Here is a 24384-nt window from a genome sequence, read left to right as displayed (position 1 = left end):
GCGTGCATATTCAAGAAATAATTTATGAATTGTAATCCTTTCTTTCCTACTCGCCGAACAAACACTCGTGCGAGGCGGAGGTGGGGTTTTTATCGCTAGATGCGAATAAATCATTCCCGCTTAAATTCGTCCGACTGTTCCCGGCCGTGCTGTCAATTTACTCGACACGAGAGGCACGCAATCAAAGTTTAAATTAAATCCGGGCGGCGGCGAAAAAGCGCGAATCGGTGCAAAAGTCAAACCTGCGGATCAAGTTGCCTTCATCAAGGATCGTTTAGATTAAACTTCGATGGGCGCAACGGGAGAGCGCATAAAGAGGCCGAGTAGCTGAACTTTTTTCCAATTTCATTCCCATCGGTTTCGTTTTAATATCGAAATATCGCGTTACGGCCCATTCAAAATCATCGCTCCGGCTGCCCGGGGCAATTAGAACGGTGTAAATACTGGGTACCATCTAGAGGCCAGCTTTTTTCTCCCTCTTTAATCGCGATTATTGCGGTCTTACCGATAGTGTTTTGAGGTTATGTCGTCACCTTTTGGTCAAAGCATTACAAGCGACGTTTTAAAAATTTCGCCGCCATTTTATTTTTTTACAGAGAAATTGTTCGACGAAGCTGTCCAAAAAGTTCACTGAATTTCTGAAAATTTCAAGAATAATATTGATAACTTTCTTCAAAAATGAATATTTTCCGAGAGGAAATTTGGCAACTTTCGAATGTTCATGCGGCGTTCTTCCTTAGCACGGCGGTGTAGGACACCTCATTGGCAGTATGTAGCGGAGCATTGCGAGTTCACGCCTCGTGCCATCGCGCCTTCAATTTTGCGGACGCAACACGGACATCCATCAAGCACGAATAGTTGTATCTCTGCGCCGTCATCGACGCGACTCCTTTTCTTTGCTCTATTTCCATATCGACGGTGTAAGTCGGCAATCACATAACTCGGTTTGCGACGTCGCAGATTTTCTGTCATACTTTATTTTTTAAACGGAAAACTACTCGACGACAATTCTTTGAAACTTCCGTGATTTTTCTTCTCTGTGCGAAGATAATTTTGCAAAAACTTCTAGGAATGATGTCAATTTGTTCACCTTTAAAAAAATAACAATGAGGCGGAGCTTTTCAGACACCGCAAACGAGGTATGTGATTGCCGACTTACACCGTCGATATGGACTGCATTTTGCAATTTGGAACTATGGATTCTGGTTCTTCTGGAAAAACACTTATGTGCATAGGGAAACTAATGACACATACGTTTCTTTGAAACCAGGCTAGAATTTATAGTTCCAAATTGCAAAATGTAGTCCATATGTCGTCACCTTCCGGCCTAATTATCACAAGCACCATGCGACGTCTTGAAATTTTCGCCGCCATTTTATTTTTCTACAGAGAAATTGTTCAACGAAGCTGTCAGAAAATTTCACTGAATTTTCTTTGTACTACCGGTAAAATTCAGTGAAATTTTCAAACAGATTCAACCAACAATTTCTCTGTAAAAAATTAAAATGGCAGCGGAAATTTGAATCGTCGCATGACACTTGCGATGCTTCGGCCGGTAGGTGACGATTTTAAGCTCTTGACTGTGAACCAACGACATTTTTTGGAGTTAGACTAATAGAGATTATTCGTGGGTAGAGACGAGATATTTGAGAGCCCCGCACTAAAATTCTAGGCAATGTAATCTAGTGAGGCAAAAGTTCAATTTGAAAGTCTATGCTACCTTGCGCCTGATGATGATCGATTAGCAACTTATTGAGCAAAAATTTAAATAGGATTTACCTCGTGATCGCTGATGAATGATCCCGGTGAAGAGACATTTATTGTGGTGCTTAATTTCGCTCACTGCCTAAACCTGCAGTGATTTCGAGTAGCCTTGCATTCCCTCTTCCCAAATGTTCAAAGTTGAGAAAAATTATTTAGAATGTAAAAACAGGTTAAGGGTTAATCTTTAAAATTGACACCTCCGGAAAAATAAAACTTCTGACCTATTTTATCTCGTTTTCGGCTTGTTATAGCTCGATCCTTTCTCGCTGAACTCGAGTCAATGTTGTCCTCGATTCGTCTCTTCTCTCAGATCCGGTAGCGCTTCTTCGTCTTCAAATTAGACAGCGCCGCGCCTCAGACCATCGTTCCTCATACAAAAGCCCGTTACCGCGTTTTGCGATGATCCCTATCGTCCGTATAACTCCATGCTCTCCAAGGTTCACGTCCAAATGGAAATACGCCACGATAGCAAAGGAACGACGAAACGTCAGAGTGTAACCGGATCACCCTTCCGCTTCCCGGCCACGAATTCGAACTCCCCCGCGACGAAGAAACCGCGTATCCAAACACAGTTTCTCATTGCAGTTACGCGGTTTTTGATTGTTAGAGCGGAATAGAAATAGAAAACCGCGTTTTTCTCGCAGGAAATCATGCGTGCTCGTTTCCGAGTCCTTATTCTCCGGAACGCATTCGGCGGGAAAGAGCGGATGGAGGGGGTGTTGGGAGGGGGTGGAGGAGGGTGAAAAGAAGGGCTGGAGGATACTTAGCACCTCGCCGTCGTCGACTTGAATTTTGACCGGGCTCAGCCATTAGCTAATTGGGCGCACTCTTGAATGCGTGAAGAGATGTAGACTGCCATGCTAGGGAAAAACGCCGTATGAGCTTTCAGACGTTGCCAAGTTACCTTCGATAAAAACCTAAATTACTTGGAGAGTTGTGAATATTTTTTTCCAAAATTTTCAGACAATTTTGCTCGCAATTTTATCTAAAATATTTGAAAAGTTCGAAGAAAAATGTGCATGAATGTCGTCAAAAATACATGTTTTATCAAGGGAAATTTGGCAACTCTCGAATGTTCATACGGCGTTCTTACTTAGCACGGCAGTAGAGGGCGGGGGGCGAGGGGCATATCTGATGCTGAAAAATAGCGGCCCCAGGCCACGGTTGCCTACAAGTCGAAATCATCTCTTTTTCACCGTGTTGAGAAAGATAGGCATGAGGGGCTCTTCAAGTATTACATAACGGACTTAGGGTGGAGGGGGGGGGGGCATGCCTAACGTTACGTGACAAATTCGAGCCGGGAGGGAAGAAGCTTTGAAAAAACGCGCAAAAATTGAAAATCCCGCCCTTCCCGAATGAATTTTTTCGGAAGTTGGGAGGGGGGTTAAGACAGCGTTGCGTAATTCAAAATGAAGGAGGTGTAGGGCTGCGTTACGGGTGCGTTACACGGGGGAGGGGCGTCAAAAATCGGAACAAGTGCGTTACGTAATACCTGAAGGGCCTAAGAGCATTTAACCCAGCCCAATTACGTCCGATGTGTAATGTCCAATGCCAAAATTCTTAACGTTGAAAATTGTCTGCAGTGCGGACATTTTTCTCTTATAGGAATTGAAATTCTCGCGTCCCTTGGAATGAGTTACCAATTACTTTTGAGTATTATATGATGTGTCTTTCATGTAATTCAACTCCATTTCTCTCTCTCAAAAAAAAAAAAAAAAACCCTACTTGCGTCAAATCTAGCACAACCAATTTGAAGTATTTTCTGCTTGCTGGATCCTGCCTGACAAGTTTTCAAGTTTATGAACAGTTAAGAGGAAGAATAACATGTTGTTAGACTAAACCTTGAGTATTAACCGAACAGATATTATCGTTAATGACTAATTGGATGCATTTTAGTCAAATGGAACTATATCCTTCGTGAACTCAGCCATGAAATCCACATGGATGGATGCAAATAGAAGCACAGCAGAGCCCAGCTTACTCTTATTTTTATTGACATATGTCCAATTAAAGAATTTGAACTACGTTGATCTAGCCTTTTTCTCAATGGTGCCGATTCAAATTACTAACATTATGTACAACGTATTTACCGCCGCCCAAGAAAATGGCAGAACAATATTCAAAAGCTGCAGAGTTTTCCCGATGATATATTTATTTATGAGAAAAATTATGAATATCACGCGTTGAAATATTCAAATACCTTCAATGAATTTGCGAATAGAATTCATAAAAAATTTCAAAGAAAGGTTTCCACAAGTGTTTTTTGAAAATTGTAGTTATTGAAAGACAGGCAACGTCTAAAAACTCTCAAGACGTTCTTCCCAGCCACAATAGTTTAAACTCAGTAGATATCTGTGTTATGACGGTAAAACGCCGTATGAGCCTTCAGGCGTTGCCAAATTCCTCCGATTAGACTTAAGTTTCGGGGAAAATTTTTGGGAATTTCGATTTTGTGATATTTTTTCTCCCAGTTTCTCGGATAATGGAGATGTTGCACGTGTGAGGAATTTGCGATTTAACTATTGATTCTTATGTAAAAGTTCGCGAGAAACACGATGGTACCACTGGTTTTCTCTGAAATCAACGCCCAAGCTCAAAAAAACGTCTCAAGTTGAGGCCAAAATGAAGGGGATATCCCACGCTATCCTGAGAGTCCACCTCCACATCAAGAAAGACAAACTCTCCATGCAAAGATAGGGAGCAAATACATGACAGGCTGTCACTTTATTTGGGGACTCCACAACTGAAAACACGGCAACCCTGGCTACAGTACTAATGTATCCTTTCTGTTCCCTGGGGGGGGGGGGGGGGGGGGGGGGGGGGGGGGGGGGGGGGGGGGGGGAAACTCTTTGCATGGAGAGCTTGTCTTGATGTAGACGTTGACTCTCAGAATAGCGTGGGATATCTCCTCTATTTTGGCCTCAACCTGAGAGCTTTTGTTGAGCTTGGGAGTTGATATCAGAGAAAACCAGTGGCACCATCGTGTTTCTCGCGAACTTTTACATAAGAATCAACAGTCAAATCGTAAATTCCTCACACGTGCAACATCTCCATTCAGTCTAAAGTATCTTAATATTTGAGGTAGAAATATACACACTTTTTTTTTTTTTTTTTTTTTTTTTTGAAGAGACTTTTAGGGGAGTTTGACAACGTTCGAATGTTCATACGGCGTTATTCGCTAGCACGGCAAGTTTCCGAGCGATCCGTCAATCCCTCCGTGATTCTTCACGCCTTTTTCATTATCCACTTTGACCTCGTCGGTGCTATAGTTTCCACCCTAACGAGCGTTATTGAGACAAACTGTAATGTTTTTTTCTCCCCATCCGAGCTGCGTACGCGGTTAATGTGTATTTTTTTCTGACTTTTTTTTCTCTCTCTCGCATCAGGGTCGTAATCGGATCGTCAGCAAGGGCGTGGGGCGTGCCCTCTAAGATCTTCTGAACCTCCGTTCACCCTTGTTCAGGAATCAATGTGGATTCACGCTCTCACCTGCTGTCTGAAATAGCATCCGAAAAAATTCATGCTTCACTCTCGACGAGAGAAAATTATTTGATGATTAGATGAGTCTAAATATGGGGTGATTGGTTCTACGGCTCAGCCCGTCGTTTTTCAGACAAAGTAACGTGACTTAGTTCCATGGGTGCAAAATTAACGCAAATACTTTACTCCTATGACTATGCACTGAAAAAAAGTATGGTAACATCTACTATAAGTCTACTCGATTTTTTACACGATGACACCATTTAGTGAAAATAACCCGAAGTATGGTAATATTCACCAGAAGTCTGCTGATACTTACCATAGTATAGTAAATTCTACCATACAGTCCGGTGTTTATTACCATATTCGTATCACTGTGTCAGAGTTTGGTAAAATCTACTATTTTTTTTCAGTGTGACATTTTCTTTTTAATTCCTTTTAAAATCATGCCGGTTTTTATTCTGTGAGTAATCAGAGGAAAAATCGGTGACATGTTTGGTTGAAAGTGCCTCATAATTTTCTTGTAGAAGTAAGAATAAAGACTAGAAGTTATGTAAACTTAAAAAATAGTTATATCCCTTCGTCGAGAAACGACAAGTTGTAGTTGAACTGCAGGCTGATTTTTTGATATAGACAAAGGGATAGGTAAAAACCTAATGAAAAATGGAGTGATACTATTGATTGAAGCTTGAGGTTGTTATAAACTAAAGGTCAAAATGATGGACTAACTATTGGATCTCTTACACAATGCCGTTAGTTAGTCTATAACAGGTATTCATTGTTCATTTTATCCACCATCGCTTCCACCAATAGGATCGCTCCATTGTCCATGTTTCTTCTTGTCTACCACTTTCAATAATAGATCCCTATACGGAGCTCAGCAGAGAAGAACCAAGTCTGATCTCGATTGGGCCGAAAAAAGTTTGTTGAAATTTTTTCTCCTCCATTATAATGAGTGTTGTGAAGTTTAATGCGCTTATCAGTATTTTTTTTTTTCATTATAAACGCCTCTTGACTTTACTACCAAGTGACGTCCATCATACACTAAAGCGACGCGACGTCCTGCCAAAAATAATCAAGCACGACATGCACTCGCCTTCATATGCGCGAGGAGATTCAAACGCCTTCAATACTTTGCATAGGCAACAAAGACAACTGTCAAGTACGTTTAGTTGCGTGTATATAGGTTTCGTGCGCTAAAAATGTAATAAAATATAGATCCGTTACGACAGTTAAAAGCCCGTCGTTGCGGGCCACCAGCGACCATTTCTTCAATCAAGACAAAGGCAGTCCACAAAAGCCGATAGCAATATGCAGTGCTGAATCCGAGCGGGTGTGTTGGCATGGCGCGTCCGACGAGATCTAAAAACAAGAGACTTACGGAATGACAACTTGAGTCGCGAACAAAGAACTCCACCCGATAGATGCGCGGGTTTTACGAGTACACCTGCCCCTTGCCTCGCTGAAACCCACGATTTATTACGCTGACACACCAGCTCGCCGTACGTTACGATAGGTTTTTAACTTAAAAATAAATGTGGGTGGAAAAACTGCATTGTTATGAATCAACACCGATTATGAAAAATCTCCGAGATATTGAACACTTTTTCCTAAAATATTGCTTTTAAGTACTTCAAATTTCGGCAAAATGAATTGTTCATGCACATAGAAGCGGAATTCAGCTGCTTCAATTCAAATAATCTATTTTGTGGATTCTACAATATTGATGTTAGTATGCAAAAGCGAACTTGCATTTTACTGGTCAAATCAAACGGTTAATTTTCAGTTTCTCACCTTTTCAACTATAATCCCGGTTTTGGGATGGAAAAAAGACTGAAATATGCTCGTAATGTAATGGATGTGGTGCACTGCCAAGAATTTAGAATGAAACCGATATTTTAGCAAACTAAAGGCAGTCTATGGAAAATCGGAAAAATCATAAACTCTAAAGCTGTGCATGACAGTAGCCAAGGATATAAAACGACGATGCGAAAATTATGCTGTCATACTTGCGCAAAACTACTTTATAATCCTGCTTTCAGTTTTGGCAAGTTCGAGCGTGATTTTTTTTCTTTTAAGCCCTCTTCCGGTAAAAAGGTCTCTCATGCTAAAGTAACGCTTGACTCATGAAGTCGATTCGGTGATGCAGATATGACACTGTCTAGTCGGTATACATCCGGGAGGACCGTAAACCTTACGGTCGTTTCTGAATTTATCGATATTCTTACAACTAATTTCGGACGCCTTTTACGAGTTTTTGTTTATGGTGCTGGCGCAAAGCTTGAGTCTAAAACTACCCTATGCTGTCAGATGGGTCGATTTCAGCAAGAGGGAACCAAATTAGGAAGGAGCCAAAAGAGAGGGGGAACCAATTTTTTTGGGAATCGAGGAGTGGTTTGTTTTGTTTGTCTTTTGTTGGATTTGTGGAATTTCTCCTTATTCGTTTGAATAAAAATTTTGTGACAAAACTATTAGAATTTGCATTGTTTGTTAAATTTTGACCGAAAATTGGAGGTAGGAACCAAAATCAGTTAGTTCTCCGGTATTTCAGTATGCTGGGAGGTTTTCAAAATGGATTTAAAATGCCCGTGGAAAGAACACATTTTCAGCAGTTCTACTTAGTGCACGACAAGAATACTATAAAACATTATAAAATCGCTCGCGACGAGCCATTTGCTGATATCAGAGTTAAAGGCGGGTCACCTGAATTTTCTGTGAATAAAAATAGAAATTCTCCAAACGTTTCATTTGCAGAGTACTTCAAATGCACGATATCAACTCTAGAGCGCCTCCAACTTAACGTGATACTACGCTACTGCCCTGCAGTTAATTTAGTTGCCTATGCCTAGCTAACTCGAGCCAAACATATTTTCCTTTCGCTTGAAAACAATCAGTTTTATCAGGGTGACAGGTATACGGCGGACCCTTGAAACCTAAAAAATTTAAACTGACAGGAAAAAATTCAGAAAATTGGAAAGTTGAATTTAAGGTAAACGAATTCCTCAGTCATCATGAGACAGATTTGCCGACTAAATTTTTTGGAGTTCTGAGATGAATAATTAACACAATTCTTGATTCACAATTTTTTACAGTTCACCGAAAGGCATATTGTCATAATATCCATTTTTTCCAATTTTTCTTATAAGTATGGCGAAGATATCAAAATATCGCCTTTCTAAGAAGAACTCTCGTTTCGAGAAACGAAGAATTTAGTCCATTTTTGTACCGATATAAGGCCAGAGGCTACAGTTCAGCAATTTTAGAGCCCCAAAAATTTCAGATTAAAGCTTTAAGTTCTTTCTCTCAAAACTGCGTCTTCTGACCCAAATTCGAGTAATACTTACACTGCCTAAAGCACAGTGATTTCATTTCAATGCTTATGAGGAACTTTTTTAAGAGGTTTTAAGTGAGGGTGGCTTAGGTAAGACGCGTCTGGAAATTTAAACTTAAGGCGCTCTTTGGTATCCAATTCTACCACCAAATAAGGTAGGCACAATTTCCACACCTTTTGTCTGAATTACTTAATCTGCCGGAGGCTGATTTCGTCGCCTCCCACGCGGAAGAACATAACCACTTTTCAGCGTTGCAAAATCTCCAAGTAAGCAACTGAGAATTGAATTTTTTTTCTTTTGACTAACACAAAAACCAGCAAAATTAAAGATAGAATTTCCATGATCTCATTCTTGTTAAAATTTAAATAGTTTGAGTCAATTTCACAACTTCATAATGGAGGTACGTTTCTTCCTCTCGGATACAACGAATTACGTTCCTATAGTAAACAAATATACCGTATGAACATTCGAATGTTGCCAAATTTCTCGGAAAAAAGATTTATTTTAAAAGAAAGTTACGCATATTTTTCTTTGAAATTGTCAGATATTTGAAATAAACAGCTAAAAAATTGCTTAAAAAATTGAAAGAAAAATATGTACAGCTTTATTATAATAATATTAGTAGATGAGTATTTTACCAAAGGAGATTTGGGAACACCTGAAGGTTCATACGGTGTTTTTCCGAGTTACTCGGGCCCACTGTGGCAACGGGGCTGGGAGTCCCTCCCACCACCTCCCCTTCACCCCTCTCCAGAAAACCATTACTTAAATTTGACTTATATCTGGTACTCCGACGGGCCCTGTGGAGAGTAAACATCTTGAGCGCATTTCTGTGTTTTTTCTTTTCAGCTTCCCAGCTCCCCTCCCCTCTCCATCGAGGTCAGGTTTTCGCAAGAATCAGAACTCTCCCGTCAAATTTACACTGAGATAAGAGTTATTCAGTCAGTTTCGCGAACGTAGCTCTGGTTACTGTCTGCTTTTCTCCCGGGTGCCAGACTGTCAGAGGATGGAAAAAAGTGAAATTCTGATGCATTCCGTAGTTTTTTCTCCTCTAGTCTCAGTAATCAGAATGATAATTTACCATTACACACGATAAGTATTGAAAATACTATTGATCTCTTCCCGTCGTATTTCAGCGAAGTAGTTCCAAAAAAAAAACCTCGAATTTTTCAAGCTGTTTTCTCAGCGTTTCCTTGATTTTTCAAATCGGGGGTGGGGAGGGGGGTTCAGGCCAGCGTTACGTAATTCAAAAGGAGGGGGGGTGTAGGGCTGCGTTACAAGGAGAGAGAAAAAAAGTGTGTTCGGGAGTAAAAAAATCGGGAAAAGTGCGTTAGTCAATATTTGAACGGTCCCTAAGTACGACCTAAAAATGAATCTTTGACTAGTGTCAAGTTCGGCAGTTTGCCGATCTTGTTCATCAAACTGGCAAGATTTTCTTGTTCAAAAAATCTCCTCAACATATCATTTTCAAATCATCAGAATGATACTATGAGCGAGAAAACTTCAGAGTTAATTTTTCGGTGTTAGAAATCATGATATTTCGTACACATTTCCGTCTCTGCCGATAATCAAAATACCGGATATTAGCCCTCTAACCTGTTGGCCGCTGTGACCGTTTTTCAGGAGATCGGAATCGACTCTTAGCGATCAACTTGGCAACGGCGCCCATTCCAAAAACACAAAAGCTGTTAGTGCTGCAGTGTTTTCCGGTCGTTTCACATTAATTAAAAACTGAGAACTGCTCCCGCTTTGCGTTTTCGACTCGCATTAAATATTAATTCGGAGCCTAGAATTCAGCGCTTGAAATCAACGGGATAAGCCCTTGACGGGCCGGTTGAGTAAACCGAGTCGTCATGGTTGTGCGAGAAGTTATTCGTCTTACGCCTTCAGAATGAGTCCGAAACGTGATAAGTTCTCAATTTACGGGAAGAGTAAAATGCGGAGTGCGTATTCGTGGGTGGGAATTTTAATGGTGACTTCCAAAGAAATTAAATCATCCAGCGAGCGAAAACATTCTATAGATTTCATAATAGTAATACCAAAGTAAAACGCTGCCGTGCTGAGAAAAAACGCCGTATGAACATTCGAGAGTTGCCAAATTTTCTTCGATAAAATGTTTATTTTTAGGAAAGTTAAAAATATTTTTCCTTGAAATTTTCAGGAACTTCAGGTGAAATTCCGAACAAAATTATCTGAAAGATTGGAAGGAAAATATTCATAAGTTTACCAGGAAATTCGTGTTTTATCAAAGAAAATTTGGCGACGCCTGAAGGTTCATACGGCGTTTTTCCTTAGCACGGTAGAACGCGTGTCTCGATTGCAACGTTTCAAAATCCTTGCTGTTGTTTAGATTTTAAGCTTTCAGAGAAAAACTGATAGGCGTTACTTTCCGCAATTTTCAGGGAATGCTCAAAACACGATGAGGAATTTTTTTAAAATACGAGGAGATATAATCGATGGTTTGTCTTTGGAAAAAAGAAAAAAAGAGGGGGGAAAAATGACTTCCTCGCGAACTGATGCACGTGTTATGCGCTTTCTTCGTTTTTTCCTGAATTTTGGACAATATCTGGCCGAAAATTTACGAAACATTTAGATTTAATCTCCGTGAATGTTATCGCCTTATCGATTCATAGTCTTGCGAAATAACAAATTTTCAAGTTAAAGAGGTCCCCGACATAATGTCGAAGTTGTGTTTCTGAGCGGTTTCGGCACGTCGCACCACAGTCAGCCAAATTAAGTGGTGAATTAGTTTCAGCCAGTTGTCTCCTCTTTTTACCATTTTATATGAATTTGGAATGACTAGAGCGAAAGCAAGGCTGCCGGATAATGCTGCGATATTGAAAGGATATTTTGCAAGGGGTCAGATGAGGAAAAGTGCTCATTTTAAAGCACTATCTGGCAACAATGAGCCTAAACGTCACAACCTCGTAGACTAAAGCGCCCGATACACCTACTTGCTAGACGTGCGTCTAGACGCGAAAAGTAGGATCCGATCCAGGGTGGGAAATTTCATGAAAAATAAAATCTTGAAATTTCAAGTGAAGTATTTCATGAAATTTCAGAAATTTATGAAAGATATTGAAAAATACCGGTTCTCTTTCATGTGTCGAAAAATTTAAAACATTTGACTTTCTTCTATTTTTGTGTGTTTGAGTACGGGTTGCATACTCTAGCCCCTGAAAAGTTTGAAATGATTCCCAGCCTCGTGGAATTTCATGAAATATTTCACCGAAATTTCCAATCTTTCATTTCTTTCTTACGTTTCATGCCACCCTGATCCGATCCTACTTTGAGCGAGTTACGAGCGGCAAGTTGCAACCTGATTGGCTATGGAGATGGCCAGACACGGCCGAGGGCCTACTCGCCGCTCAAGACGCGCGTCTAGCTCGCAGGTGTACCTGGTAGATTAGGAAGAGAAGTGTGGTTACCTGAGGAAAATCTCTCTCTCCAGACTGATGCTGGAAGTGGAGGAAGTAGGTGCGCCCCTTGCGGGCGGCGTGGAGGTAGCCGACGGTGATGAGCGGGGCGGCGGTGTGTCCGTCGCTGAGCACCTCGAGGGTGGAGTCGCGGTAGCTGAGCGGGCCCTGGACGGCGCACTCCCAGTTGGTGTACTCGTTCTTGAGCGTCGAGAAGATCTCGTTGAGGTGGAAGTAGTACGAGTTCCGCACGAACGTCCGCAGGATCCGGTCCCGCCGCGTCTCGTTGAACCCGAACTCCAGGTCCTGCGCGTTCAGGTCCAGGTACGACTCCGTCGACGTCAGCCCGAACAACAGGTCCCGCTCGGGGAAGTCGCCCAGCTCGTTTCCAGGCACCTGAAACCCATCATCATTTCAAATAAGTCCCCAAAAATTAAGAGGCCTAATAAGATTAATGAGGAAGAAAAATAATATGGGTAACGAGTGATTCAACAACATCCTGATTGTTGAAATTAGGTGTTTGTCGGGTAGACATAGATGGATTGCATTTTGCAAAGAGGAACCACTAGCATTGCGATGATGCTAAGATTGTGCAACTTTATCTTTTGCAATAAAATTGCGGAAATCCTGAAAACCTATGAAATTTAGATGGTAATTTTTGTCTTAAATTTACAGCTTTTAGCGAGTAAAATAGAAACTATGAATGGATAATCGGGTTTTTCCTCCAAGACAAAAGAAGTTGCACAATCTTAGCAACATAGCAATGCTAGTGGTTCCTTTTTGCAAAATACAATCCAGATGACATGGGTTAAAAGGTGGAGCGTGAGGCGTGAGTGGTCGGCTGTCTTATCGCCGCTATGTCGTGCCTATGTCAGGTGGAACTCACGACAAGCTAAAGGCACCTCTTAAGTTTCCGACAGTATCTGACATAGTTGATGTAGATAAAATGTTTATTTTTGAGGAAAATTCTGAATATTTTCTCTTGTAATTTTCAGACGTTTTAGATCAAATTGAGGCACTGGATGCGAAAAGGGCACTTCTCGATTGCGGTGTTTCAGAATCTTGTAATCGCCTTGGAGAATCCCTAAATAAATCCTTTTGAGAAGCCTCTTCTGGGTGATTTTTCCAGAATTATTTTCATAGAAAATTGTAGAATCATAAGAAATATTCAGTAGAATTTTTAGTGAAATGGATGCATTCACTTTCCATACAATAAATGAAATATTAGAGGAGACTCTGAAACACTGAAATCGAGAAGTGACCTTTTCGCATCCAGTCTTCAATTACAAACAAAATTATCTGAGAAATTGGTAAATGAACATTCAAAAATTTTTCTGAAAATTAGTGATGTGCCAGAGGAAATTTAAAAACGCCCGAAGGCTCATACGGCGATTTTTCCTTATGCCGCAATCACACGCTGAATGCGGGAGCTGAATGTGGAAGTCATCGGCCTGATACCTGAATTTCGCGCGTGACGCGCAAAATTCAGCAACGATTCTCAGCAACCATCGGACTAATGTTGGATTTGTCTGAACTATTCGAGTAGATGTGATACACATCTGGATGAAAATAACTCGAATTTGCGAAATTTCAGCCGTTGGGCGATGACTGTTGAGTGTGGACTTCCACATTCAGCTGCTAAATTCAGCGTGTGATAGCGGCTTTAGCACGGCAGAACTGAGCAATTAGATTTTGAGAAAATTTGGTGGAACGGGCGTACCTCCTTGTTGCCGGTGAGGAGGCCGGCAGTGCTGTGGGAGACGGAGGCGGCGGTGGCGGCGGCGGCGAGGCGGTGGGAGAGGACGGCGCCGTCGACGAAGGGGGCGAAGCCGGGGAGGAAGCGGGGCTGGTTGAGTCGGACGTCGAGGAGGGCGGCCAGGGACTTGGAGCGGAGACAGGGCGCCAGGTCCTCCTCGGCGAGGTCCCCGTGGCAGCCCGTGTGGACGGCCACCGCCCGCTTGATCGCCAGAGGGTCCCGCTGCAGCGCCCACGGCGACAGACCCGACCCGCTCAGCAGTATCACCCGGTGCAGCAGCTCTGAAATCATCCCATACAAAGTTTTCCCTCAGACTAATGTTAACCCAGACACAAGAGATCCTCCACTGGTCTCTTGGCGACAGGTGGAAGGTTTTTTTTTTCCGGGGATTCAACAATGGTGATGTTGCATGTGTGAGGAATTTGCGATTTGACTGTTGATTCTTATGTAACAGTTCGGGAGAAACACAATGGTGCCACTGGTTTTCTCTAAAATTAACTCCCAAGCTCAAAAAAAGCTCTCAAGTTGAGGCCAAAATGGAGGGGATATCCCACGCCTACGCTATCCAGAGAGTCCACGTCTACATCAAGACAAACTCTCCATGCAAAGATAGGGAGCAAATACATTAGCAGTCATGCCATGTTTTCAGTCTCTGAGTCCCCAAATAAAGCGGCAGCCCTGTCAATGTATTTGCTCCCTATCTTCGCATGGAGAGTTTGTCTTGATGTAGAGGTGGACTCTCAGGATAGCGTGGGATATCCTCTCCATTTTGGCCTCAACTTGAGAGCTTTTTTTGAGCTTGGGAGCTGATTTCAGAGAGAAACTGGTGGCACCATCGTGTTTCTCGCAAACTTTTACACAAGAATCAACAGTCAAATCGCAAATTCCTCACACATGCAACATCTCCATTTCTCATGGACAATGATGACGAAGCAACAGTCATCACCCTAATTTCGGCTCTTGACTTACCCACATGGTGGATGATGAGCTTTCGATGACGTTATGAGCCAAACAAGCTTCCCGAACTTCGGTCTTTTTCGGCTTGTTTGCCAAACGAAACTGCCAACACGTTGTTTAACATCAAGCATGTAGGTGAGTTAACAGTAGAATGCTGAAGCCCCGAATGTAAAAGCTTCCACCATTGCCAAGATACCAGTGGAGGGTCTCTTGTCTCTGTGTCAACCGGAAAAAGTTAATCAAGGCTCTTACAAACAAAAACACAGAACCCCAATCTGTGCGTATATGAGATAAAACACTAAGAAATGGTCCAAAATGTATGTAACAAGGTGATGATGGTGCTGGGTTTGTATCATTTTGTCAAAAAAAGCCATGTTATCATGTTGGGGAAAAAAGCCAAGGAATATTAAGAAAAACTAGCTGCTCCGGACGCCCTACGGGCGCCCTCCACAGCTAGCAATGGTGGTGCAGTACCTTAATTGGAATCGGAGCAATTAGTTGAATCTACTTAATAATGATGAATAAAATGTCTGTAACAATACGTGTTGTTAGCAATACGCAATACTGCAGTTAATAAGTCAGGGTCAGTCAAGCCGCAGAGAATAAGATGCCAGGATATCAAGAAGCTGTGAGGCGGAGCAGCCGAGGGATGGCGAAGGAATGTGGGTGGCGAGTGACGAACTGACGAACGACGATGCGACCCAAACTTCCTTCTTTGAGGTTGGTGGAAGGAGAGCTATACGAAAGAAAACGGAGATAGCCGAAAGAACGTGGTGGGAGGGGTGGCTGAGACCCTAGAGGGGGTATCTAGGGACGGGCAAGCAGGTAGCGGCCGGATGACCGCTCAAAACAGCTGAACTTTACTCGTCGATAAAAGTAAGAAAATTTGAGAAAATCGAAAAAACAATTACAGCCTGCAAATCTACAGATCAGAAGCTTTCATTTAAAAAAAACCCCATGCAAATCGGTCCGATGGTTCTCTCAAAGTTAATGCCCCAAAATGCGGACTTTAGTCTGAATAAATGGGAGAAAATTTGAGCCCAGCTAAACTTCACTCGTTGATAAAAGTAAGACAATTTGAGAAAAACGAAAAAAACGACCACAGCCTGTAAATCTACAGATCACAGGCTTTCATTTAAAAAAAACCCCATGCAAATCGGTCCGGTGGTTCTCTCAAAGTTAACGTCCAAAGATTCGGACCTCCGTTTTAATGCATCGAAGACAATTTTAGAAAATTATGGGAGAAAATTTGAGAAAATCGAAAAAACGATCACAGCCTGCAAATCTACAGCTCAGGGGCTTTCATTTAAAAAAAATCCCATGCAAATCGGTCCGGTGGTTCTCTCAAAGTTAATGCCCCAAGATTCGGGACTTTGCATTTTAATATATAGGATATCAAGAAGAAGTTCTTTAGAGTTGCTCTGGGGAATTCATCTCTGAGGATCGCTTAAAATCTTGAATGTTTCTATCTTTGAAGTTTGCATATTACAAAACAATTTACAATTTTTACTTTAAAACCCCGTCGATCGCATTTCACATATTGGAGCATTTGCACATCAAAGCTTCAAGCTTGCCTCAAGAGGTATTTTTTAACCGGATTCAAAGGTGGCGCCTGATGGAAAGGTTGTCAAATCGTAATCTGTTCGAAGACAGCGGACCAGAGCGCCTTCAATTTTGAGAATATACTCTACGCGTTCCGGCAGGTTCGAATAGTTGCTTGGAACGCCTTGTCGCCTCGTTCTGTTTTCATTGTTAAAAAGAGCCGCTTTCTCACCTCGGTTGGTCATTGACAACCGACTCTTCCCGTCATCGATTGCTACCGATTCATTGGGATTTTACACCATTTGTTGAGAGGGTCTCTTTGCAGTAAGAAACACACGCTATTTGAATAGGGAAGGACTTCACATATTTTCCAAAAAAGTATTCAATTATTTTGGAGGACCAATTAAGCAAGCATTAATTTTTTGAGGGGAATTTTGATTGCTTTAAAAGGAATTCTCCGTTGAATAATCGGATTTCTCATACGGAAAATGTTCAAGGTACATCCTTTCAGTTTTGAGTAGAAAATTTCATCAATGTTTACTTAACGTTAGACTGTAATCAAAAGCATCTGACGAGCATCCGACGATGAATTCAGTCTCGGTAATGGCTCAGAGAACTTTCTACTCTACATTCAAGTCCTAACATTGGATACAAATCAGTCTTCCTTGTCTTTCAGGTTCTTTTTTTCATACGTGATTGCTCTAATTACTTAATGCAGTTTTAGCAGAGAAGCAATTCACAAAATTTGAGCAATCAGGAAAACGAGTGACAGGTAAACTAGGAGGTGTGATTATTCGCTGCTAGTGTCTCCTATGTGATAGTTTGAGAAAAAAATAACTTCCCGTTATACAATTTTTCAAAACTTGCCACAAAAATAATTTCTAGCATTAATTAATATGGATATACAAGGCATATGATGTAATTATGTTTTAGACTTGTTAGAAATTTCAAAATTAACGCCCTCTTAATTCCCGCTTTCCATTCGTAACGTAGTTGTGAGTATGCTGCTATGCTAAGGAAGAACGCCGCATAAGCCCTCAGACGTTGCCAAGTTTTATCCAATACAAACTGAATTTACTGGGAAAATTTTGAATAATTTTTTTCCCCAAAATTATCAGACAATATTGTACGCAATCTAATCTAAAATATCCGCAAACGCCATGGAAAAATATGCATTTATGTCGTTAAAAATTCATGATTTATCTAGGAATCTTTGGCAACTCTCGAATGTTCAAATGGTATTTTTCCTTAGCTCGGCAGTATGTACGAGTGACCTTCATGCGGTTGTAAATGTTCTGACAAATTTGTTCTAACTAGTTACATGACCCCTTCGTCTGCTCGTGTCTTATTCAAGTTGTAGTCTATAAATTTGTGGCCTACGTGTCTACCATACATACTTAAGTGGGGACACTTGACAATTCTGAATCAACCTAAGGACTAAGGAAGCTCAGTAATTACCAGCAGTGAAAAATTACCCTGCGGCTGAGTTTGAAGGTTGCACGGGGAATCTGATGCTAAATCGTATCCGAGCGTAATAAATGTCAAAGCTTGTCGAGCAATAAAAACCCCTCACCACTTTGACTCGACGGGAGGGTGGTTAGTTGAAGAGAAACATCCCGGAGCATATAGAGCAGAGCTCAAGTGGTTGCCAGTTGGGTGCAATTTACTATCATAAGGAGGCTTAGGACTCACTTGGGACTCATACTTTTCGCTGGGTAGGAATTCCGATGACAGTATCAATTCCGTGTTTTTCCAAGTTTCACGAATGAAAAAGTTTCGTTTCCATCTTACTTTTTGGGCTGGAAAGTTTAATGGGCCTGTTGCAAACTTTTGCTAGAGCAGAATGAAGAGTTGTTTCCTATAGATAATGCCTCAAAAATCACGATGAGCGCATCGGCAAAGTCTGAGATGCACTCATAACTTCACAATCTGCGTAAGGATGGGATTCCCGAAATTATGCTTTGATTCGGCTTCCCTCTGCCACGGGCTCACTGGGGAGGTGACGGGGACTTGCACGGACCTAGCCTTGCCGCCGCACGGACCAGGCACAAGGCTGACCTGTCCACTAGGGGAGGCTTAGGACTCACTTGGGACTCCATTACTTTTCGCTGGGTAGGAATTCCGATGACAGTATCCAATTCCGTGTTTTTTTTTCCAAGTTTCACGAATTGAAATAAGTTACGTTACCAACTTACTAATTTTGGGCTGGGAAAAGTTAAATACTATCCATTTGTAATATACTGTCGTGCTGAAAAGAGACACACGGCGTGGGAAGAAGAGATTTTCGGAGAAAAGAGATTTTTAACATTGGTACACTTGTACGCCGTTTCATGAACCAGCCTCACATTAATCCTCAATATTCTCATTTTTACAAAAAAACTTTTCAACTCTTTATATATTATTTTTCCGTAGTTCTGTTTCTTTAAATACTAAAAAAGAAATTTTGAAATCACACAACTCAAGTTAGTACCTATTTTTGCTGCATTCATGTAAACTATGCTTTGCCCTATCGAAGCAGAATGCACGCCACAACGCCACATGTGCATACAAAAAGACCTTTGGACACATTTTTTTTCCACATTATAATTACCTCTAGAGTAAAAATTTTGTGACTTTATGAAATTTACTATCTGATCCTGTCATTTAATCCTTAGTTTTTGGACAATCATATACTCCGTGATGTTTAATCATACAGGAAATATATTGGTGCCGTCTATAGCGCTCAATACGCTTTAAGAAGTTTTACAGACAATTACACGGTGCATTTGTTCTCGAGTGGTTATCAAATAAAAACTATTCAAACGAAATATTTAAGGAATGGTAAATTAACGAATGTTTAAGGTAAAAAACCGCAGCACCAATGCAGCTGTCACTTCTTGAATTTTTGGAGCAATTCGGTTGATTTATATATATTGTATAGTGATATACAACATCCGCCCGATTTGCCCTCCTCGTGTCAGTATGGTAAATACTATTGAAAATATATAATTGCTGGCTATAATTTTACACAAATTTTGGATTTCCCATAAATCTATGAATTACGAATTGATCTTCAAATAATGGTGGAATTCATTTACTTTTTTCCATCCTCAATTTTCTGCCCTTGTTTCAAACAGAATAACAGATGAAAACACTTCGTTCCTCTTTTCAATTTTAACATAAATCATTCTTTACTATCTCCCCTGGTTGTAAAAATTATTAATGTATGTACTTTTCCAAAATTGATAGGGTGAGTGTTTCACCACCACACTGCAAGGTTTCAAAGAAATGCGGCAGCAATGATTTGAAGAGTTTGAAGAAATGATTGGAAACCTGCTTATTGCGCAGGACAAGTAACTGCGCCTTCATTTTATTGCATAAACTACACGGACGACTATAGGAAAGGAATAGTTCCGCTGAAGCATTATAATCAAAGTCGCAGTTTCCATGAACTTTTTATGTCATTGAGGAATTTATGAGTACACCGCACGTGATGCAGGATTGGGATTTGACACAATGCGAAGCAGCAAGAAACAAAAAGTCTTGTCCAAAGGCCAACTTTATACGTCGAACATCATCTTGGATATTATCCTTCGAGGAAATGATTGTCTTGCGACTTTACCCTCCGTAATGGCGCGTATTGGACCTTGGTTTTTCGTATCCCATTAGGTTTGTAGGCGCCAGTGCGTGTTTTGAGCTAGCAGCACGCCGCGCCGCGCCGTGGCATGCTATAAACTTGCCCGTAACTAATAGGTCAGGGTGTTAAAATGTAGGCAATTTGACATCAAATTCGAAATCAGCGACTCAAAAAACATCAGTTACAAAACTTTCGTGACCTTCCAGTCATTATCCGACTTATTTCCTCCCACACTGAAAAAAAATTCTCGGCGTTTTTACCAAGGTCCGAATTGGTACCTTTACCATCTCATTTTTTACCAATTATTGGTACTTTTATCGAGACAGACTGGTAAGCCTACCTAAAAACCGGTATTTTTACTGTGTTTTTTAGGTAAGAAAACCACTTTTATTGGTAATCAATTCCCGGTAACTTTGCCATTATTGCGGCGTTGCAGACAGTTCATTACCGAGATTTCTTGGTAAAATTACCAATTCCATAAATGGTAATTTTACCAAGAAAAAACTGGGATCAAATAGAACCCTGAATTCTTGGTAATTTTACCCTTTTCTTAGTAAATACACCAAGATTTTTTTTCAGTGCATTCTTGAGTTTTGGACCATAGTGTGCCGCGGGCGGCGGCGCTCATGAGATTCTCGCCTGTGCTCAATCGACACTAAATATCTTGGTTGGGAGTCACTTTTAGTAATTTTCGTTGCATGATTCGTGTTCTACGTTAAATTTTGGTCAAGAAACAAGTATGAGAATGCTTAACTTCGTAGCTTGTCTTGTGGTCAATTGGCGGGTGCTGTGAAAACTCACCTTTGGCGACGGGAGAGACGGCGATGAAGTTGGCGAGGGCGGCTCCGGTGTCGTGGCCGAGGAGGACGATCCGGTTTGGGTCGCCGCCGAACGCGGGGAGGTTCTCCCTCAACCAGTGCAGACCCGCGATCAAATCCAGGAGCCCGAAATTACCCTGAGCACTCCCTTTTGCTCCCGTTTTCAAAAAACCTGCAACAGACAAAATCCATCGCATCAAAATATCTTCCAGTCAAATATACTGGCACTTTTTCTCCCCCACCATCATATGTAACTCTTTAAGACTGTTGTGCTAAGGAAAAACGCCGTATGAGACATCAGGCGTTGCCAAATTTCTTTCGAAAAATCATGAATTTTTAGGAAATTTTATAAATATTTCTCTCCCGATTTTTTAAAGGATTTCGTTCGTAATTTGGTATAAAAAGTCTAAAAATTCTAAGGAAAAATATTCATAACTTTTTTCAAAAATTACTTATTTAAGAGGAAACTTTGGTAACTATCGAATGCTCACTCAGCGTTTTTACTTAGCACGGCAGTAGAGGAGAAGGTTGGGTCAGTTTGATACTGGGCACACCCAGTTGTTAATTACGAGTACATACACTCTAAGCTTAATCGCTTTTCATATATTAAGGAACAATCGTTTCATAGCTGTATGGTGAAAGCTCATTTTTTAGTTTTATTACGAGCTTATAAGTTCTTCGTTGAACTTCTCGAATTATTGTTGCGGGTTGCTCACGCAGCCTTTGTAAACTCGTTGAAATTTCACATTTGAGCAAAATGCGGGATTTCATTCCGTGAAATATCATTTTGTATCCCTGATCACGCCTCACACCGCATGCCGTATCCACACTTTCCCGACTAACTCTCGAAATTCGTCGAACTTGCCCGGAAAATCCGAGAAATTCTTCCCGAACGAGCAACGCTGCACAATGGATCGAGTCAGGGGGAGAAGTCAAACATGGATTTTTTTTCTACGACTGCTTTGTATGTTTATTTAGTCTAATTTCAGATTTGAAAGGGTGCTTCTAGTAGAAAATTCCACGATAAAACCAATGGAACCACTTTCAAAACATCAACATTTAATATTGATAAAGATATACGCTTTTAAAGTTTTTAAATCATGCCCGAGCTCTCTTTCAGTTATTCGCACCACTGGGCGCCGGTTTCATAGCACCGACTATAATGAGCCTGTTGCGGGCATAAGTTCATTCCCCAGCGTTGCCAAAATTATAGATGCCCCGTTGAAGCGACGATGGGTGTTTCGAACGATCCGTCGCTGCCGAAAGCGTAAACAAGTTGGAAGCAGTGAATTGATCGCAACTCAAACGTGTCAAAGCTCCGAACCCGTTCCCTGAGCGGGTGACAATAGCCTCATAATTTACGCAGTTAGGATACGTTTCGACATCCTATTGCGTTGTGATCGCTTGCAAAACTGAGTGCGCTTCGATGTAGCTCTTCAGCGCGTTTGGAATTCTCGGGACCCGATCACGTGCGAGTTGCGTTTATGCAAAATGAAATTTCATTTTCTGTCAAATTCCAACGAGTTTTCAGGGGCTGCGTATCGCATCCCACTGGACTATATTATGCAATGAGGAACTATACTACAGGGAAAAAAAAATTGCTGAAGTAACATCCCGTATGTTAAAAATCTGCTCAAAAACTCTCGAATGTTGTAATGGGCACTCTGGCCGTTGAAGTAACATCCTAGCGACGTTGAATTAACAACCGTAGTGTTCATGTCAACATTTGACACGTATTTCTTGTCACGCAGATTTTTAACATCAGGGATGTTATTCAGCAATATTTTTCCGTGTATGTCTAGTTCGTGAAATTACGGATCTGCGGGCTGATTGTTTAAATTGAAAGACGAAGCTATAGACAAAAAAGACAAAAGAGATATGGAAGGAGCCTAAGAGTGTGAGCGGTGGGTTGCAATGGAGGTAGGAGGTAGGTAATAGACTAACTAACGGCAAGCCAAGGGAGACCATAATTAGTCATCATTTACCCCTAGTCTATAAAAACCACCCATTTCAACCAATAGTATTGCTCCATACTTCTTATGTCTTCTCTTTTTATCGCTTTTTCCATGAATTTCAAGAATCAGCTCGCTGCACCAGAAAACTAGTTGTTTCTATGAAGATCCCGAGTAAGTGGTTTCCTGGGCGGAAAACTTGAGTGGACCCTTCCACTAGCAACAGACAGTCTAGCAATAAGTGGCGATGGCGAATAAAATGTACCTCCACAACCTCCGCACCAGCCAAATCAGCTCAGCTGTATGAATATTTACTTCAAGCGGCATAAAACTTTGTTCAGGGTAGCTAGATGCATCGTCACCGAATGACGGCTTCATATGGGCGTACCTTTTCTGAACGGAACCAGAGGACAGGACAGGAGACAGGTTTGAAAGAAGGGGTGTGCTCGTCATTCGAGAGCCGTAAGAATGAATGGGAATTATAAAGCGCCAGTGACGTCAGAACGCGCGACGATCCGGCAATGCATGTTGCCGGGTCTGCCAAAAATTGCCCTGTCCATACGCTCTTTTACCATTCCCGTGGCTCATGAGTGCCGCATTTAGTTGGCACATATAATTCCGTTTGGTGGAATGTAAAATCCCGTTTTTCCATTTCTCCGAAGGGAATCTCGCCGACTTATACATTGTTACAAATGCGGCTTTCTAGAGCACACCCCATCTTTCCCACTCTTCTAAAGTTCCGTTTGGCAGAAATACGTCCAGTTGAAAAACGATGACTTTGCGAGTTAGAATATCCGAGCCAAACACAGTACTGCCAGTGCGGAACGCGTATACTGGTGCCTACAAGACTGCATAGATACTTCACGCATTGCACATACGCACCGTGATGTACGTGCAACGCGTGAAGTATCCTCTGTGGTGTACGCGCAACGCATGAAGTATCCTTGCAGTCTTGTAGGCGCTCAGATGGGTCCCGCGCTGATGGCCGCACAGATACACGTCCAACTGATTCATGACGTGACTGCAATGATATTGTGTAGTATGGCAGAAATAAGTTAGCAGAAATACGTTAGCAGAGATACGTCCATGTAAGTATTTAGGGGTTAGCAGTTTACCGAGTAAATTAACAGACCGAGGGTTGTCTTTTAAAGAAATCGATCACTATACGCTACTCAAATGCCGATCAAAAATAGAATATTAATATTTGAACGTAACTTTTAGACGATAAAAGCGGGAGGTAGTCAACGTAGGTCTCCAATCATTAAGTTATAAAGTAAATAGATACCACAAATTAAGAAGTGTGTGCAGTTTGAAAATGGACGAAATTTATACTCCAGAGGAAAACAAATGGACGTATTTCTATCAAACGGATCCATGTGAATTATGACGTGAGCCTTGTTATGCACATATTTTTATGGGTATCAGGGCTCATGTCTTAATGCACATCGTTCTGTTTGGCAGAAATACGTCCAAATATGGCTCTTGGCGGTCGTTCCATTTATGAACAGAGGCCTGCGTTCCCCATGAATGGGTGCAATCAGTGGGGTGGTTTTCGGTCCCTGCAAACTCGTAAAAGCGTAATTGCATTTTGATATGAGACTTGTTGTCCGTATGGTTCCATGATTTTCAGGGCTTGCCAGAAAATTTAGATTGCCTTCCCGTTAGAAGAACGAAGGACTGACCGGCCGGCCGTTCGCGGGTTGTGTCGCCAAAACACGATGCACTTTTCCGCCATATCATCATGTACTTTT

At 41.4% G+C, this 24384-nt stretch overlaps 1 protein-coding gene across 1 annotated transcript in view; it reads right to left on the bottom strand.

Moving 5' to 3' along the window:
- The window catches only part of LOC140224380 (uncharacterized), a 159715-nt gene that overhangs the window by 23022 nt on the left and 112309 nt on the right, over nt 1-24384 (bottom strand). Inside the window, exons 3-5 of the mRNA XM_072299058.1 lie at nt 20665-20853; nt 13713-14029; nt 12005-12388 (exon numbers count right to left, since the gene is read on the bottom strand). Coding sequence (XP_072155159.1) covers nt 12005-12388; nt 13713-14029; nt 20665-20853 — 890 coding nt within the window. The remainder of the gene's footprint in view (nt 1-12004; nt 12389-13712; nt 14030-20664; nt 20854-24384) is intronic.

The sequence above is a fragment of the Bemisia tabaci genome, chromosome 4 (genome assembly GCF_918797505.1).
Source record: "Bemisia tabaci chromosome 4, PGI_BMITA_v3".
In the NCBI taxonomy this organism is placed as follows: domain Eukaryota; kingdom Metazoa; phylum Arthropoda; class Insecta; order Hemiptera; family Aleyrodidae; genus Bemisia; species Bemisia tabaci.
The sequence above is the reverse complement of the archived record's forward strand: the minus strand, read 5'-3'. Positions and strand labels throughout refer to the sequence as shown.